This window comes from Fukomys damarensis, unplaced genomic scaffold (assembly GCF_012274545.1).
Source record: "Fukomys damarensis isolate Sample0158 unplaced genomic scaffold, DMR_v1.0_HiC HiC_scaffold_13, whole genome shotgun sequence".
NCBI classification, from domain to species: Eukaryota; Metazoa; Chordata; class Mammalia; order Rodentia; family Bathyergidae; genus Fukomys; species Fukomys damarensis.
Window position 1 is genome coordinate 23,648,698 of NW_022900925.1, and position 20,159 is coordinate 23,668,856.

At 36.1% G+C, this 20,159-nt stretch overlaps 1 protein-coding gene across 7 annotated transcripts in view; it reads left to right on the forward strand.

Annotated features, from left to right (window-relative positions):
• Acaca (acetyl-CoA carboxylase alpha) overlaps positions 1 to 20,159 on the forward strand; it is a 281,891-nt gene that overhangs the window by 101,603 nt on the left and 160,129 nt on the right. For all 7 annotated transcript variants that reach the window (XM_033762915.1, XM_033762912.1, XM_010626803.3 and 4 more), the window contains 6 exons: positions 4,473 to 4,582; positions 5,374 to 5,455; positions 6,567 to 6,665; positions 7,926 to 8,032; positions 13,402 to 13,512; positions 19,377 to 19,586. In XM_033762915.1, the coding sequence (XP_033618806.1) occupies positions 4,473 to 4,582; positions 5,374 to 5,455; positions 6,567 to 6,665; positions 7,926 to 8,032; positions 13,402 to 13,512; positions 19,377 to 19,586 (719 nt within the window). The remainder of the gene's footprint in view (positions 1 to 4,472; positions 4,583 to 5,373; positions 5,456 to 6,566; positions 6,666 to 7,925; positions 8,033 to 13,401; positions 13,513 to 19,376; positions 19,587 to 20,159) is intronic.

Sequence of the window (20,159 nt, forward strand, 5' to 3'; positions counted from 1 at the left end):
TTTTTCCTCTCTTATTGAGTTTATTGGTACATTTTAGTTATACAGTACAGTTACATTCATCATTGGGATCTTGTACCTTTACATGACAGGTCTTGCTTCTCATTTTTTCCCCTTGTCCCTGCCCTCCCTTCACCATCCCTCCCCATTTGCAAACACTTTATTTCCATTTTTTCATTTTCTCCTATTTTTTTCTTTCCCTTATTCCCTTTCCCCTATCCTTCCCACTTTCTCTACAACTTTAGTCTTTTTCTTCATATTTCACATTGTCAATTATATCATTAGGATCTTATATACTATTATAGTTTTTCACACCAGAGAAACTATTCGGTATTTACACATGTGTGACTTGTTTATTTCACTTAGGAGTATTTCCTCAATACGTATCTATTTTCCTATGAATGAATCTAATTTCTTGTTCTTTATGGCTGAGTAGTACTCCATTTTATAGAAGAACCACATCTTCTTTATCCAGTCTCCAACTGATGGGCAAATGGGCTGTTTCCAAGTTAGCTATTACAAACTGTGCCGCTATAAACATAGGTGCACATATATCACTGTGATATGATTCTTTTAATTTTTTGGCAAGATACCCAGCAGAGAGATGGCTGGGTCAAATGGAACCTCTAGTCCCAGCTCTTTGAGGTATCTCCATCTTGACTTCCGTAGTGGTTGCACCAGTCTGCACTCCCACCAACAATGGAGAAGGGTTCTTTTCTCCCCACAACTCCGCCAACATTTGTTATTGTTTGATTTCTTGATAGCAGCCATTCTTTGTGGGGTGAGGTGGAATCTCAGTGTTGTTTTCATCAGCATCTCTGGAATGACCAGTGATTTGGAACATTTTTTCATATATTTACTTGCTGCTTTTACTTCTTTGACAAATGTCTGTTCATTTCAGATGCCCATTTTTGAATCGGGTCTTTATATTTGGGGGGTGCTGTTGTTTTGAGTTCTTTATATATTCTAGATAAGAGACCTTTGTCTGAGGAGCAGCTGGTAAAAAATGACCTTGTGCTTTCAAGGGAGGCGGTGGCACCCCTGAGCTAAATCCCTGGCCCACTAATTACTATTATAATTTTTAAAAGCTGTGAAAAAGCAGCTTTAGATAGGAATGTTGGATATTAACACGAAGAGAGGACTTCATCTTTTGAAGCTAGAGAGGGACAGGCAAAATTGACCAAATTCCTACTGGCTTAAATCACCAGCATTAAGTGCACAAGCTTGTATCCCCTTCTGGAACTGCCTCTTGCCACTCAGTGGAAAAGCCATGCACGTACCACTGGTAGTTCAGAGATACGTAGCTTCAAGACATAGGAATTATGGCCCCTTTGTAATTGTGTTAAGAGTGAGGATAGTAATTACTAATCCATTGATTTCATGATGGTTACTGGAAAAATTGAAAGGTATATGATTAATGAACTCTAGTGTAAGGAATTAAGTATTTGCTTATAACCTATCTTCATTCTTCTAAATTTAAAAATCATCTCTGGATTAATGGTATCACTTAATACGGTGTATATGCTATGCTATATAAATAGTTGTTATCCTATATTTCTGAGGAATAATGACAAAGGAAAAGTCTACATTTTTTGGTACAGATGCAGTTTTTTCCCTCAAATGTTTTAGATTGGCTGCTGGTTGAATCCATGGATATAGAAGCCATAGATATGGACTGATTGTAGCCTCTTTTGAGGGAGAGTTTTCTTATTTTTTTGTGAATATGTTCTAGACTACTACCTATGGTAGTACTTATGGCAAGTGTGGGAACTAAAAGATGATAGTTACAGAGTATATAATTAGAGCTTTTTCCCCCTAAAATGTATTTTTACTAGTACATGTTTTCAGTACATAATGATTACATTCTTTGTGTAGAATTGGTACATGTACATAAAACACTTTAATTCCCTTTTATAGCCTGTTACTTTCCTCTCCCCTCTTCCCCGCATCTCTTGATCCCCTTATTTGAGAAAGATCTACCTCCCTACTTCCTATTGTCATCTGTCTTTTATTTTGCTCTTTATTTTTAATTTGGGTTTCTCATATAAGAGAAACCATATGATATTTAAGCTTGTGGGTCTGATTTATTTCACTTAACATTATGGTCTCAAGGTGCATCTATGTTTTTTTTCTGCCTCCAAGGGTTCTCGTTTCTTTTATATCTTCAGTAATGACGATGAAAGGTTGACTGTTACAGAGTTCTGAACTGTTGTTAGCAGCAACAGTACCTTTGTAGACTGTGTGTGTGTGTGTGTGTAGATGTAGGTCAACAACGCGTCACCCCCCTTAAACTGAGGACCTTGCACTTGCCAGGCAGTTGCGGTGCCACTGAGCTACATTCCCAGAACTTTCTTCATGATATAAGGCTACTGAACTACAGATAAATCTACAATGGAAAAGTGGGATAGATTTGACTATGTAAAAATTCCTATTTGGCAAAAAAAAAGTTAAGACAGTGATAATCTGGAAGAACATATTGGCAGTGGTGAGTTTCTAACAGTAAGGTGTGTGGTACATGCCAGTAATCTTAGTGACTTAGGAGGCTGAGACAAGAGGATTCCAAGTTTGAGCTCAGCTGGGGCAACTTGGCAAAACCTGTTCTCATATTTAAAAAGAAAGAAAAGAGAACTAAAGAAGAAAGGAAGGGAGAGAGGAGAGGAAAGGAAGAAGGGAAGGGAAGAGAAAAGGGCTGGGAATGTTGTTTAGTGGTAAGGCACCTCTGCCCCCACCGCACCTCCACCAAGAGCACCTGTTAATAGAAAATGAAAAAAGAATATGAATTAGGTAGTCCGTAAAGGAGAAATAAGTCAGGTACAGTGGTACACTATGGTAGTCCTAGCTACCCAGGAGACTGAGACAAGATTGCCTGAGCCTGGGAGGTCAAAGCCTCCCTGGGCAAGACCTTTAAAGAATAAGAAAAAAAGAATTGGGCTGGGGACATAGCTTGGTGGTAGAAAACTTGCCTTAGCATGTGCAAGATCTGGGTTCAGTCCACAGTATTAGAAGGAAAAATAAAATAAAAAATCAGGGTGACTGTAGAGCATTTGCTTAGCAGGTGTAAATGTCGAGATTCAATCCCAAGCACTGTGCACAAATCATCATCATCACTGTCATTGACAGATTTTTAAAATTTTTATAAAAAACAAAGTAGAAAGCAATAGACATATGAAAAGAGATTATCAGTAGTGACCAGAGAAGTATAAAATATATGGTAGGTAGGGATTTTTTTAAACATAAAACTGGAAAAATTAAAAAGTTTGCTAATACCTAATATAGGCCAAGCACTGTGCACAAATCATCATCATCACTGTCATTGACAGATTTTTAAAATTTTTATAAAAAACAAAGTAGAAAGCAATAGACATATGAAAAGAGATTATCAGTAGTGACCAGAGAAGTATAAAATATATGGTAGGTAGGGATTTTTTTAAACATAAAACTGGAAAAATTAAAAAGTTTGCTAATACCTAATATAGGAAGATTGATAATGTGATATCTAACATAGATGAGAGGTAAGTGTGGAACCCATACTGCCAGTGAGAATATGAACATGTGAATACTCTTTAATAGTTTTACTTCTAGGAACACATCTTAAGGATATAATTGGATGACAGTATAAGGATATGTGTTATTTTAATATTTTTCAAATTTCAGATAATCTGTATTTCCACCAACAAGTTAGTTGTAACATGAATTACGGACTGTTGAAATATTAGGCATTCATGAAAGTATATTACATATAATTAAATATATCTCTATATCATAATGGAAGAAAATCCATAATATATTTTTAAATTGGCTAACAATTTATGGCCATGTAGGATTATAAGTGTATCAAAGCATGAACTGATGATTTTGACTTTTTAAAAATAGTATTGTTGTATTTGACCCAGCTGTTCCCCTTCTAGGTATCTTCCTGGAAGGGTTAAAGACGTCATATTACCGTGATACATGCATGCCCATGTTTATAACAGCACAATTTGTGATCTAAATCTTGGCAAAAGCCTATATGTCTATCAAGAGACGAATGGATAAGGAACTTTTAGTCTGCAAGCACCTTTCAGGCTAAACTCCTTTTCCTGTTCTTTCCAACCTTGTACCAGGAAAAGGGCTTCCTTGTGATGCCATACAAATTAAAGAGAAAAGGGTGTCAAGGCCAGAATGTTTCCTTAGAATAGTGTAATTATACATGGGCCCATTAAATGACAGATTGATCAACCTTGATACAGAGATTATAAAGAGCCTTCAAAGTGACATGTTTCATGACTGCTGTTTTAGTATAGGAGATTATTAAATATGTGACTTACAAAGTCAGAGTCTTCAACTAAATAATCTTGGACACTATCCCATTAATGTTGCTTGTTTTCATGGTTACTTACGATAGTTCCTGTCCTTTACATGGTTTTGCTATGTATTTGTACATATATTTCTGAAAATGAATCATGTATTTTCTGTTAATTTGTTTGCATTTTCAGAATACATTAAGATGGCCGATCATTATGTGCCAGTGCCTGGAGGACCAAACAACAACAACTATGCAAATGTGGAATTAATTCTTGACATTGCTAAAAGGATCCCAGTACAAGTAAGATATTTCTTTAGAAGTAAATTCAGCTCTTTTCAGTTAGGCAAAGGGTATATCCAGGAAACTTTTATATAAAGTATCTTTTCTGAAAATTCTTACATGCTTTTGTGTGGGATAATCTCAACAGACAAGAAAAGATGAAAAGAAGAAAATGATTAAAAATAAATAAACACAATGGAAATAGGTTTGAAAGGGACTTTCACAGATTTTTTTTTAATTCTATGTATCTTACCTTTGAACTATTTCAGTGAAGCACAAATTAACTTTCCTATGGAATATTCTTAGCTTAGAACATGGTGATGATTTTAGAAATAGTTTGTTTGTTCTTAACACATTGTGTTAGGTAGTTTAGGGTAAGTACCTTAAAGCCCAACAGGGGAAAAAAATCTCTAGACTTATGAAGCAGTATATTTACTAGATAGAAAAGTGAAGTTGGGTGGCCAAAATAATTGAGTATGTGAAAGATGGCCAGGATTTCTGGAGAAGGCTCTATAGAGCCTAGCGAAAAGGCTACAAATTGAGTTTCCTAAAAAGCAGCAAGACTAGCTGGATATGAATATCAGTTTTAACTTGGTTTTGACCTTATCAGAAGTTTTGCTACAATGGACTGCTTATTGTTCTATAACAAGTTTGCCAGCAGTCAAGCATAGAAGCTGAATTAAGCATTAGGTTGCTATGCTATGGAGCTAACTATACTTTATTTAGTATTACCAGCCTAGATAGAGAATAAGGCAGTTTGTGGTTTTCTTGGTATGGATTTTAAGCATGAATCACATTGTGTTTCCTTGTAGGCAGTGTGGGCTGGTTGGGGTCATGCTTCTGAGAATCCCAAGCTCCCAGAACTTCTCTTGAAAAATGGCATTGCCTTCATGGGTAAGCAGTTCCTGTCTTTATTTTTCTTTTTGTTGATTTTGTCCATATTCCATTCTATAGTCTTTTTTGTTGTTGTTTTAATGGTGACAAAGTTTATTTGAAAATGTAAAACTGAAGGGTAAGAGAGAAACTGATTGTGCAGATCAAACTTGGGCTGAATGAAAGAAGGAAAAGGAAGTATACTCTGAGGAGCCACAGGATGGGCTACTACGAGGAAAGATGTTTAACATGTACTGGGCTTGTTTTTTCTTTTGTTTCAAATCCATCAGTAACTTTCAGAGTAACCTTCTTCACTTCTCCCCCTCTTCTTCATTTCACCGTGCTTATCTTACTTTACCTTCATTGTATTTTCTGTCTGTGGATTATTTTTTCCTGAAGTCTGAAAAATGGTTTTTAAAACACTGGCTTTTTTAAAACTTTGCCAATAACCCCAAGATAACATGTGGAGGAACGACCTATTTTTAGATAGTAGAGATAATTGAATACTTGGTATATCTTGGCAGTGTGCCCCTACATGTGAATCAGCACCTTTACATTTAAACAGATAGGTTATATTCCTGTGGATAACAGCTATTTCTTCTGACTTTTCAGCTCTCTTTGTGGCAGAAAGAAAAATAGAGATTATGTGGCTCAAAGTGTTTCTTTTCATGTGGAGAGCATCCACATGTTGATTAGGCTGTGTAAACATTATTAAAGATAATTCTTTTCTTTGGGTTCCCCTAAGACCAATGAGGGTCAGTATTTTAAACTTGAACCCCAAAGCTGTATCATTCTTACTTTAGTATATAGGTTAAAAAAAGACTTCATTAATTAGTAAAGGTAGATTCATGAAGGATGATAAAATAGGATTTCTCAGGAGTTCAAGTCAGCATATTTTTATACATATTGACCTCCCACTGTGTACAAGAAGCTTATTACATTAGATTCCTATAAAGGATACAAAGATGAGTCAAAAAACAGATATTATCAGAAATCAAGTTTCTGATCTCCATGCTATGTGATGGGAGAGGGGAACAAGACAAACACTGAAATAATTATAATACAGGGCAAAATATATGTGTCAGATACGATGCAGAAATGTTTCAATTATGTTTTTCTATTTTGTTCTTAGGTCCTCCAAGCCAGGCCATGTGGGCTTTAGGGGATAAGATTGCATCTTCCATTGTAGCTCAAACTGCAGGTATCCCAACTCTTCCCTGGAGTGGCAGTGGTAAGAAATTGTTTCTTGTTGTATCTTGGAGGGCAGAAAAGCTCAGTAGGATATTTGGGACTATGTCATGGGGCCCAAGCTGATTTTAAATGTATTAGGATACTTGATAAGAATTAGAATGCTAGTATCTCCTGGCTTAATACACCTATGATTTTTATCATGTTTAAGAACATAAATTTAGTACCAGGCACACAGATGCTAAATTGTGATCTGGAATGACCTTGGGCCTTAATTTGAGAAAATTTATATTTTGTTTAGGGGGTTCAGATCTACTTGTGGTAAGCTAGCATCTTCCTCAGAGGCAGGCTTCCCCTTAGGCCTTTAGACCTGCTTAGAGGTGGCCTGTATCATCAGGAAAAACCGAAAGTCTTAAAAATCTAATGTTTACTTTCCAGTGTTTTCTTGATGTCAGCTCATGATTGACTGATGCTTTGTTTTACCTAAATCCATTCAGCCTCAGTTGCTCTTGATGTAGAAAATGAGGCCATTCATGAGCCAACTTTTCTTCTAGATATGCAGAGGGCTGACAAAAAATTTTTAAATGATTTAGTCTTGACAATTTTTATAGCTGATAAAAATATGAACTTTCCTTTTCTTAGTGTTCATTTGTGCTGAGCAGACTTAAACTCAAACTTTTTAAAAATAAGAATGACCATTGTCTTGAGGCTGAATAGATTTGAACCCTCATTACTCTTGCTCTCTAGGGGAATTGCAATATCCTCTTCAGACCTGCTGGGTCAAATAGTTTAAAAGGTTGAATTTGTTCTTGTTTGAATGTAGAGGCTATAGTGTTCCCCTTGTGGCTGAGTACTGGGGCATTCAGGGAGCATGGAATTATGACTCTGCTGAGGCCAGTAAAACTGCCATTTCCATTTCCAAGGCTCATAAAGATTGAATTATTTCTCAGACCTCTGGCTCTGGAGCAGGCCTGAACACACAAATTGAAGGTATTTTTGCCTGCTGGGTTGCAGTGAAAAGTCTGTCATATATATATATATATATATATATTTTTTTTGTATTGTATGTCCTTGTGTTTTTGTAAGTTGGTTCCTGTTAGTTCTCCCAGCTTTTCTAGCACAAGAACCCAAATTGCCAACTCATGCTATGGTTCAATACTATTAACTCCAAGGAATGATTAGGGTTTTATAGCACCTTCTTCTATCTGCCTTCAATTTTGGATAAATATTTTAAAGAAGGTGTAGCAGAAAATTGACTTGAGTTCTGGTCAGGTTGCTCTCAAATCACTGTTGTTTATTGCAGGTCTTCGTGTGGACTGGCAGGAAAATGATTTTTCAAAACGTATCTTAAATGTTCCACAGGAACTCTATGAAAAAGGCTATGTGAAGGATGTGGATGATGGGCTGAAGGTAGGTTACTGACCTTACCCCTGCCCAATTATAGTCACAAATATGGAGATTTGAAGCTTGGATCATGATATATATATCCATGAAAGCATGAGAGCCAGACTGGGAGGTATAGATTATTAAATATAGAGTGAAAAAATTAAACTTCAATAGTTTAGATTAGCTTTGAAGCAAGCTGCTGATCTGGGCAGAACATTTCCTAGGTAATTAGATCAGTGTTTTATGGAGTTACTACTTTTTCTTCACTTTACCATCTGTTAGGGCAGCTAGGATTGCCACTGAGCAATACACTTCTTCCCCTGCTTGAGTTAAGAAGAAGAAACACATGGGTCAAAATTTCAGCTTCAACAAAAAAAATGTTGGTAAAGATGACTTAAATGTATATTAACAATGAGACTTACATACTGAATGCCAGAATTAACCAGTCACTGGTTACTGGCAATGCTGAATAACCATAGATTTTTCTCTGCAGAGACATGGCTTTTATCACTGAGTTTATTATGTATATGGTTGAGAGCTGACAATGACCATATGTTCTGTGAAGTGGACTGAACTCCAAGGGGAAAAGGCTGAGCAATTCATGCTCAGTTTCTCCTTGCAAATGGCCAGTCACATAATTTATGCTTTTTCCTTTGGGGAAAGTGAAGGAGCAAGTGAAGAGAGGCTGAGAGTATTACTAGTAATTGTTATTATTATTCAACCATGTAGAAACATGAACCCAGACAAAAAGAGATCCTTTCCCTAACATCACCTTTTCTTTCCTTAAAATTATATATCTAGTTTGTACCCCTTTCACTTTTTAACTTCTTGGAAGTGTCAGTTATGCCTCAAGTAGATGATATAATAGTCTATTTTAGAAAAGTACACTATTTGTATTTGACTTGTATATTATAAATTCAAGAGGAATGCTGAGCCAGGCATTGTGATAACACCTGTGATTTCAGCAATCTAGGAGACTGAGTCAGGAGGATCACAAGTTTGAGTCTAGCCTAGGCAATTTAGCAAGACTGTCTCAAAATAAAAAATGAAAAAGGGCTGGAGATATAGCTCAGTATGAAGGCCCTGGGTTCCATTCCTAGTCACCCCACCCTCCCATGCTGACTGTTCAACTAATCTTGCTCAAGTTAAACCTATAATCTCCTTAGTAAGAGAAATTAGCATTTCTAATGCTTTATTGTATTTTTTATAATTCACAAAAGCCTTTTGTAAGGAATTAGCTACTTAGTTTATCGTTAAAATCATTCCCCCCATCAAAATTATAAATAGGAGTTGCTGGTAGAAATTTTGGAAAGCCAGAGAAAACCATAAAACTACCTATAAATTCACCCACCCAGAAAGAATTCCTGTTAACATATTTGTATATTTTCTTCTAGCCTTTAATTTACTTATTTATTTTTAGTACTGGGGATTGAATCTAAGGTCTTCATACTCCGTTACATCTCCAGTCCTCTTTATTTATTTTTTTGTTTTGTTTTTGGTACCGGGGATTGAATTTGGGACCTTGGCGCTTGCAAGGCAGGTGGTGGTAGCACTGAGCTAAAATCCCTGGCCCTCCTCTTTATTTTTAAATTTGAGACTGGGTCTTACTGGGTCTCTAAGTTGCCCAGGTGGGGCTCAAATTTGTGATCCTCTTGCCTCAACCCTCCGTAATGCTAGGATTATGGGTGTGGGCCACTACAGCCAGCTCAGCCTTTTGACTCAGATTGATAAAACATTCTGTTTTAATAGATTCCTATAATTATAAAATTAGCGTGCATGTGTGTGTGTGTGTGTGTGTGTGTGTGTGTATGTGTGTGTGTGTGTGTGTGTTTTGTACTTAATTTTATATATAAGCATTTTCCCCATGGTGTTAAAATGCTTTTTGTTTGTTTGATTATTGGATTGAGACAGGTTTTTGTTTTTTGTTTTTTTAATGTAGTTCAGGCTGGCCTTGAACTCACTAAGTAGCCCAGGCTGACCTTGAACTCTTGCCAACCCTCTTGCTTTAGCTTCCTGAGTGTTGAGATTAAAGGCATTGCTGCCATGCCCAGGTCCCAAACTCCGTCTGATGGGTCACCTATGGCTTATATATATATATATTCTTTTTCCCCCCCCTTTTTCATACCAGGGGTCAAACTCACAACCTGGTGTTTGTGAGTCAGGTGCAGTGCCACTGAGCTAAATCCCTGGCCCACTTTCATATAGTTTTTTAAAAGCTACCTGCCGGGGATTTAGCTCAGTGGTTCCATCACCTGCTTCGCAAGCACAAGGACCCAAGTTCGATCCCTGGTACCAATAAATAGGTAAGTAAGTAAGCAAGCAAGCTACCTTCCTTCTTACAGGGCTGGGGATTTAGCTCAGTTGTGCTGCACCTGCCTTGCAAACACAAGGTTCTGAGTTTGATCCCTGAACTGAGGGGGCGGGGGAGTAAAAGCTATCTTCTTGCTTTCTGTGGGCTAAAGTCTTTTCCACATTCACGTTATCTTTCTTTGATCACCTTTTACAAAGTGATTGAGTTTATCCTATTAATTCTGTTCATATGAACAGGGAAAAGAAAAGAGCTTAAGACATTTTAAAAGAATTGCAACAATGAGAGTTGGATTTTCTTTTTTTTTCTGTTTTAGTTTTTTTTAAATAGCAAAACATTTGTTGGTACATTTTAGGTGTACATAATGATAACACTCACCATTGGAATTTGCACCTGTATGTGATACATCTGCCTCTTTTTTCCCATTACCCCCCTCCCCGCGAGACCTCTCCCCTTCCTATGTACAAAAGCTTTGTTTGAGGGTAAGAGTGATCTACTGATGGAAATTAAAATAGTCATTTTCTGATGATACATTTTAGAATAGTCTTACAATATAGCAAAAATTTAAAAGAATGGCATATTTTTGTAAAGAAATGACCTGTTTATATAAAGTTTTTTGTTAACTTTTCCTCATTTTACTTTTTGCTTTAACACTGCAATTTGGTGATCTTCCATAGCATTACATACAAAAGCTACCTCATTCCTTCTGATAATTGTATAAAATTCTATATAATGGTATATATTGATTTAATCCATTTCCTGATATATAATTAATATTTCCAAAAATTTTATAGGCTTATCACCTAATCTCTAATCTCCCTCTAATACTGTAAATATAGAACACTTGGAGCATGTGCTGAAAATTAGCTTTTTAAACTAAATTAATATTTTATGGGCTGGGGATTTAGCTGAGTGGTTCTGTCGCCTGCCTTGTAAGCACAAGGACCCAAGTTCATTCCCTGGTACAAAAAAAAAAAAAATTATGATCTTTTTCTTGTTATTTTTTTCTTTTATAAAAAAATTGAACGGGAAAAATTTCTGGATACTTAAGAATTCTGACTTCTTGAGTCTTATGTGTGCTTAGAAGTTAAAATGAGACCTTCAGCTTTTGCTAAGTGAATTACTTCTTTTTTTTAAAAACTGTGTAATACTTATATCTTCATACTATAAAGAAAAATATCCAACAATTCAGAAATATATATAGTAAAATAAAAGCTTCTTTTATGGATCACCACTGTTGTATATTCTAGAATTCATTTCTTTACATAATACATACATGGGTATATGAATGTATATATACAATCATACATGCACATTTAATTTTTTATAAATTTTATTTTATCCCATTCCCCTTCAAGCTCCCTCTCCTCCCTATGTATAAAATCTTTGTTTTCATTTTTTTCTGGTCACTTCCTTTCTTTTTCCCTCCATCCTCCCTTGTTCTCCTTCCCATTTTAATACTTTCTTCCCATTTCCCAACATCCATTATACATCTCATCCTTGTTTCCATTCAGTTTCTCATACCAGAGAAACAACGCAGTATTTAAACATCTGTATCCAATTTATTTCATTTAAGAGTATGGTCTCAAGGTGTATCCATTTAGCTAGAAATATCTGAAGCTCATCCTTCTTTATGGCAGAGTAGTACTCCCTTGTATTAAAAAACCCCACATCTTTATCCACTTATCAGTTGGTGGGCATTTGGGCTGTTTCCAAGATTTAGATATTACAAACTGTGCTGCTATAAACATGGATGTACATATATCACTGTGGTATGATATTTTTAATTCTTTCAGGAACATACCAAGAAGAGGAATAGCTGGGTGAAAAGGAACCTCTAGTTTTAGTTCTTTGAGAAATCTCCACACTGATTTCCACAGTGGTTGTACCAGTCTACATTCCCCGCAGCAGTGGAGAAGGGTTCCTTTCTCCCCACACCCCCTCCAGCATTTGTTATTGGTTGATTTCTTGATAGCAGCCATTCTTTCTGGAGTGAGATGGAATCTCAGTGTTGTTTTAATTTGCATCTCTCAAATTACTAGTGATGTTGAACATTTTTTTCACATATTTATTTGCCCTTTCTAATTCTTCATCTGATAAGTGTCTTTTTAGTTCAGATGCCCATTTTTGCATTGGGTCTTTAAATTTAGGGGGTTTGATTTTTTTTTTTTTTTTTTTTTAGTTCTTTATATATTTTAGATAATAGTCCTTTGTCTGAATAGGTGGTAAAAAATTTTTTTCCCATTCTGTGGGTTGTCTTTCACTCTGTTGGTTGTTTCTCTTGCTGTGTAAAAGCTTTTTAATAAGATGGGGTTGTAGTTGATTCTTTGTAGTAATTGTTGTATAGTCTGGCTTTTGTTCATGAAGTCTTTCCCTATTCCTATGTCCTCAAGCATTCTACCTGTTCTCTCTTCCAGCAGATTTAGTGTTTCTGTTTTAATGTTTAGATCTTTGATCCATTTTGTTTTTAGGTTAGTGGGTGGTGAAAAATATGGGTCTAGTTTCAGTCTTTGGCATGTGGAAAGCCATTTTTTCCAGCACCATTTATTAAAGAGACTATCTTTCTTCCAGTGAAGGTTTTTGAATCCTCTGTCAAAGATAAGGTGGTTGAGTGTGTCTGGGGTTGTTTCTATATCCTTTAATCTGTTCCATTGATCCTCAGGTCTGTTCTTTGGCCAGGTCCTTGCTGTTTTTAATCACTGTAATACCCCAGCTTTGCCTTTGTTGCACAGAATTGCCTTTGCTATTTTTGTCTCTTTTGGTTCCAAATGAATTTTAGGATTGTTTTTTCTAATTCTGCATACACATTTAATTTTGTTTTTGACTTCCTTATGGTATTATCTTAGCTTAAACCATATAAAAACACCGAAATTCAACTATTTTGTAGCCTACAAAAAAGGTAATTTGTTTTGATTTAACCTAATTCTATTGTTATTTTACTTTTTTTTTCACACAGTAATGTCTTGAGGGTCTTTCTATTTTACTGTGCCTATTAAATGACTTCATTCTTAAAAGGAGAAAAATGCCAGTTTTCTTTGTCCCTATTAATACCACTCTTTCTTCCATTTTTCTCTTTCCTTTAAAGGCAGCGGAAGAAGTTGGATATCCAGTAATGATCAAGGCCTCAGAAGGAGGAGGAGGGAAGGGCATCAGAAAAGTCAACAATGCAGATGATTTTCCTAACCTCTTCAGACAGGTAGAGTGTAATTGTTTTGTTTATTTGAACTAACATGTATATCAGAGATGCATGATTTAACTCATACTATAATTTGTATAATTTGGATGCCCAGAAAATAATTTTGTGTATACTTAATGTAAACTTTCTGGCCCTCACTTATTTATTAACAGGGGAAAAAATAATTAAAGTTTTATTCAATTAGATAATTCAGACATTAGAGTTGTTCTTATATAGGAAGATAGCTTTCTGTGTGTAGCACGCGTTGCTCACCATATTTCATAATGGCAAGGAAGAATCTGTGTCTTTTATAATTTTTTGCCTTGTTTTGCTGACACAGTAAATAAAATATGTGCAATGGCAGTATGAAATTGTTCTAGTTGTTCTTAGTCTGGGCAGACCCAGGTTCTCTGATTGGCTTTTTCTTATTTCATTTCAAAATGGCTCTGAGTTCCTGTGTTTCTACTATGTGTCCCAATCAAGTTGCTGGCCCAAGTGTTTGCATCCTAGCCTGTGCTATGTGGCTACCATGTCCTTGCACAGGTACCTGATGGCAGGCCCGTATTATGTAAGAACTGAGAATAGATTTTAAAAAAAGCTTCTCCTACTCTCTTGTTGCCTTACCTCTTGTTTTGTAGCCAAGTATACTTTGGTTATAGAGGCAACCGAAGAAGTGATGTCCTTAGAATCTTAGAGAAGAGGAAGACAAGAGTCTCTTTTACACTGCTCTTAGATTTACCTTTACGTTCTTGACTCACTTCTTTTTTTTTGGACTAACAAGGAAAAAATATGTCAGAAAAAAGAAAATTAGCCAGGTATGATGGTACCTGCTTGTAATCCCAGCTACTTGGGAAACTGAGGCAGGAGGATTGCAAGTTTGAGGCCACTGTGGACAACTTAGTGGGACCATATCTCAAAATAAGAAATGTCTCGGGATGCAGCTCAGTGGTGGAGTATTTGCCTAGCATGTGAGAGGATTTAGGTTCAGTCCTCCGTACTGCCTAAATAAATGGAAAATTGGGATACAGGTTTTGCCTTTTTCTTTTTTCTTAGCTTCCCATATTTTCTTAGTGTCTACTTTGTTTTGTCCCTAACCACCTTTTATTTGCTTCTTTCACCCCTTTTAGTTTTCTTGTATTTGTTTATTATTTTTGTGGTGGTTGGGATGGAACAAGGAGTAGGCAAAGTAGCCTGAATCTCCCTTACCCTTTTAAAACTATTCAGCCGTGAATTTCTTGCTTCACTGTCAAGGGTTAAAGGGAAAAGCTCTATGAGGTAGGGCTTCTGTGATTTGATAAACTAGATTAAAAAAAAAGTGATAAAAGTGTTGTTTTACTGCATTATCCTATTGTGAAAGTCAGAAGTTGAATATTACCTTATTTTTTTACATTTGTGACTTTTAATTTTATAGGTAGATCTGTGCTGCATAGTGCAGAGAAGAGACCTTTTGTCTTAGAAGCAAAATAAAAAGCATGATAATTAGTAATAATTCCTATAGGTATTTAAAAACTACTTTTTAATGTGGAATCAAATAGTTGAAGAATCTAGAGCATTTTTATGTGAAACTTCTTTAAATTCCACAAATGGGTAGCTACATAATTCAAAACTGATCCTCCCAATGTGAATAAACTGAAAAAAAAACAGAATAGGTGTTTTGTTGTTGTTATTTATTTATTTTCTGTCTTAAGGTCTTCTAGGCCTTTTAAGATAGTGAAGAATTATACGAGAAACAGAATCCCCAGAGAAGTAAGCCTGAAATTTGAGGCCACTTTTTCCATAGAGATACTTTCTAGTTCAAGAAGAAGTAGCTGAAAAGCTGATCCGTTTTTAATAGTCTTCCAAGATTAGAAAGACAAAGTTTAGACTTGCTGAAGTAGGAACCCTAGGAAAACTACCACAGTTTAGTTTGAGATTCTAAAGGATTATATTACAGGAGAAACGATGAATTGGAAATAGACCAGCCCTCACAGGAGCTAAATTTCAGATTCAAAGCTCTCAACTTTCCATTCAAGCAACATGCTTTAGGATTATTAGTGCACCTAGCCACCTGCAGAGAACCAATGTAAATCTTCTGCAGAGAAATATAATATTCAGAATATCAAAGTGGTTTTTTGGGGGGGTGGTATATTAAGCACTCAGTTAAAAATCAGTAGGCATATAAAATTACATGATTGAAAGCCAAGAAGAACACAGTAAAAACAGATCCACAAATGATTTAGATAGTAGGCCCATCAGCTAAGGGCTTTAAAGTAACTATACCTAATATGCTGAAGGAAATTAAAGACAACATTGAGAACTTTTGCAGAGAACTGGAAACCATAAAGAAGAACTGAAAATGCAAGGACTGAAAGTGAGAAATCAGTATAGTAGTTCAGTAGCATATTAGATGCAGCTTAAGAGAGAATTAGTCACTGGAAAATAGATCAGAAGAACATTCAGACTGAAATATGAAGAAAGCCAAAAGGGAAAAGAGTATAGAAAAGAGCAATGTAGGATATTACTTGAACAGATGACTGTGATAACTAGTCATTAATACCTTTCCTTGTACAGTATGATATTGCTTATCTTCCCATCAAGAAGTATAGTCCTCTTTTCTACCCTTTGAAATTCAGCTGGTCTTGTATCTTGTTTTGATCAGATGTGGTCAAAATGGTGCAAAGTTCTGAAGCCTAAGCTTCAAGTGGTCTTGTAGTTTCTGTTCTTGCTGTCTTAGGAAAAGTTCTCAGAATACCACGTGAAGAACTCATTCTAACCTACTGAAGAGAGAGAGACCATATGAAATGTAAGTTAGTTATCCCAGATAAGACCTCCTAGTTCTTCTAGCTGACTGTCAACACTAATTTGAGTCATATTAGAGTACCCAATCTTAGTTGAAGTGCCACATAGCCAGATAACTAAAGTTGCGTGAATGACACAATAAGCAACTAAATCCAGGTTAACAAAAAACAAAAAACTAATTCACAAAATTGTGAGCAGAAAAATGGTTTCTGTCCCATGTCACTAAAATTTTGGAAATTCGTTAGGTATTGATAGATAGCTAACATGGGAATTGATAGCTATAGATATGATACTGCCATAATGAAAAGCATTGCCTTTGAAATTGGCTCATAGGGAGAAGATAGAAAAATGATGAGGATATTAAAAAAGATTGGAGGAATGGTGAACAAATTTATTGGAGGCTGGAAAAAAAATAAACCCATGTTCTATAGTTGTGGAACAGTTGGTAAAAAGTATTGTCTAAGCTAACTTGAAAGAGAATATATTGAGTGAACTCATAAATTGGGTTATGGAGATCTCTAGACAGTGTTAGAAGTGAGTACTTCTATTTGGATGTGCTAAGGAACTATAAAAGAAAGCTGAACCTTGTGACATCACAAGATTAGGTTTTGTTTGTAAGCAGAATTTAAAGAAAATACCTATAAAGTGCACAGAATTTGATGGGTTTGAAAATGAGTATTTCTTGTCTTCAGTCTCTCCAGCTGCTAAAAGATTTGCAAAGTAAAAAATGCCTTAGTAAGGATCAAGTTGAGAGTGCCTGTGATTTTATATTCTCAGAAATATTTGAGACAGGGCTGGGATTTAGCTCAGTGGTTCTGGCACCTGCCTCACAAGCACAAGGGCCTGAGTTCAATCCCCGGTACCAAAAAAAAGAAAGAAAGATAAAGAAATATTTGAGGCAGTATTTAAGTAATTTGTGAAATTATTCTCTCAACCAAAAAATAAATGAAAAAAACAATAAACATGCTCCATAACATTCAGGATGTTATTCCACAGCAGCTTCACTTGGGCAGAGTATAGAGGGTCTGTGCAGAAGTGAGTTGTGGATGTGATGTGGCTTTTGAGGTAAGCAGTGTTACTTGTCAAGTCTGTTATGGTCCATAGAAAACCCAGAGGTGTCAAGAGACTTGTATTGATGAATATACCAAAGGAACTAAAATGGGCAGAAACAGTTCAAGATCAAAATAGGCCTTTGGACCTTCAAGTTTTTATGGATAGGAAGTAGACTGAGAAAACAGTTCAGATGCAAACATTGGTTATTTCTAATGAAAGGGGAATTTCTTGGTGGAGAAGGCAAAGTGATTCCACGTATTAGGGACCCACTTCCAGGGATAGAAATGACATTAAAAAAAATCTGTATCCCTGGATTAAGGGAACCAGACAACATGTACCCATCTGTATTTTAAGCTTGCTGTGAGCCATTGACTGCTGTGTACCTCCCATCCTCTCTTTGAATAAGAGTGTCTTTTGAAGTCCTTTCTCCCAATGTCATCATTAAGTGTTGGGGGTGTTGGGGCAGATAACTTGTCTTTGTAGTTCCCAGGTCTTTGGATCAAGAGAAAGTACCTGAGGAGCTACACCCAAGGAACCTTATTTATTTACTTCTGGACATGACTCATGAGAAAAGTGATCGTCAAGCCTGATGCCATGATTGGATGAGACTTTAGGGGTCTTGGGAGGGGGTGTGTCTATTTTGCATGTGGGAGGTATGTAAATTATTGTGGCCACAGGGTGGACCATAGCAGATTGTTTTCATAGATGGCCACAATAACTCCTCCCATTCCTGTATGTACACCTTTTGCGATGTGACTTTGCTGTTCTTCCCATCAAGAGGTGGCATCTCTTTCCCTACTCCTTGAATCATAGCTAGCCTTATGGCTTGCTCAAATCATTAAAAATTGGCCAAAAGAAAAAGGTGGCCAAAACATTGTATAAGTACTAAAGCCTAGACCTTAAGAGGACTTGCAGCTTCTGCCTGAACCTCTAGGAACACTGTCCTGAAGAAGGCTGGTCTGTCCTGCTGGATAATAAGAGGCCATGTGAAATAGAAATGAGCATGTTCCAGTTGAGGCTCCCTCGACTAACAAGCCAACAGCCAACACAAATCATGAGACTTGTGAGTGAGGCCACTCAGCCCCAGTCCAGCCACCAGATGATTATATGCACATGATTTCAAGACCAGAAGAATGATACAGATAAACGCAGTGTCATGAGCAAATGGAAGGTTGATGTTTTAAGCAAGCGATTGAGTTTTGAAATGACTTATGTAGCAAAACAGAGCAAAAAAGACACAGAACATAAAAGACATTTGTGGTCCAGAGAAATAATCTAATGTCATGTACTTTAAAATCTCAGAGAAGAAAATGGAGCAGAAGCAATATTTGAAGAGATAATCAAGCAGAAAACCATATATGAAGAGATAATGACTAAGAATTTCTTTGAATTGATTCAAAAAGCACTGTGAGTCCCAAACAGGACAAATACAAAGAAAACTACATCTCTAAGCTTCTCAGAGTAAATCTGCCACCTGCTCCTGAAAAAAACAGACACACAGTCTTAAAGCAGCTGGAGAAAAAAGATTACTTTCAAAGAAATAACAAGATTGACAGTTGAGATCTTAGTAGAAACAGTGGAAACCAGAAGACATTGGGATATTTTTAAAGTGCTGAAAAAAATCGTTAGTGTAGGATTCTGTACCCACTGCCAATATTTTTCAAAACTGAAGATAGAAGTCCTTTACAGCAACACTGTATATGATGTAATGTGAACGAGGAAAGCGTCTAGTCTGGAACACATTATACATTTGGCAGTTTGGAGTACATGGCAGTATTTTGCCTTCTTGTGGGGTTGTGCGTGTGTGTGTTTTTAAATATTTTGTTGTTCACCCTTGTAACACATTGGATGTTTTATGTTTTCATATTTGTTAATATTGTTTATAAAACTAAGAATACAGCATTTTAAAGAAGACAAGGGCATGAGAATATTATATTCATTTTATATTCCTGCTGATTAAAATAGTTCCTGACCCTTTTAAGCATTTGCTTGTTAAATCAAAGTTGTCAGGATAGGAAAAATACCACTTAAGAATTTATTTCCTTTTCTAACAGGTTCAAACTGAAGTCCCCGGATCTCCTATATTTGTGATGAGATTAGCCAAACAGTCTCGTCATCTAGAGGTGCAGATCCTAGCAGATCAGTACGGCAATGCCATCTCTTTGTTTGGCCGGGACTGCTCAGTACAACGTAGGCATCAGAAGATTATTGAAGAAGCTCCTGCCGCTATTGCTACTCCAGCAGTATTTGAACACATGGAACAGGTGTGTCTATTAAATGTTGTAATTTCTGTTTGCTTACATGAAGTCACACTTCTTATTCAATTCATGTACTAATCTGAGAATAGTGGAATTTCAAGGTATGATTGGATAATTGATAATGTTTTGTCCTTACAAGAAAAAACATTCTTCTCTTGGTAGGAAAATTGTCAAGGAATATTTCAAGCTCTGAATGTATGCAATACTCTATTTTGAGCAGAATTAAACAAGAGAAACACATTGAGTTTTTTTTTAATCTTATTTTTTTGTTGTTTTTAACAAGTGCAGGATAACCAAGTAGTTTATCTGATTGCTGGATTATCATATCTTCAGATGAATTTATTCAAATCTTTTATCACCTTTAAAAAGTCTTCTAAGTATCTTTAAAGTTCATGTATTTTATATGTGAGTGAGTGTGTGTGTGTGTGTGTGTGTGTGTGTGTATAGCAGATTGTTTTCATAGATGGCCACAATAACTCCTCCCATTCCTGTATGTACACCTTTTGTGTGTGTGTGTGTGTGTGTGTGTGTGTGTGTGTGTGTGTGTGTATATATATATATATATATATATATACACAC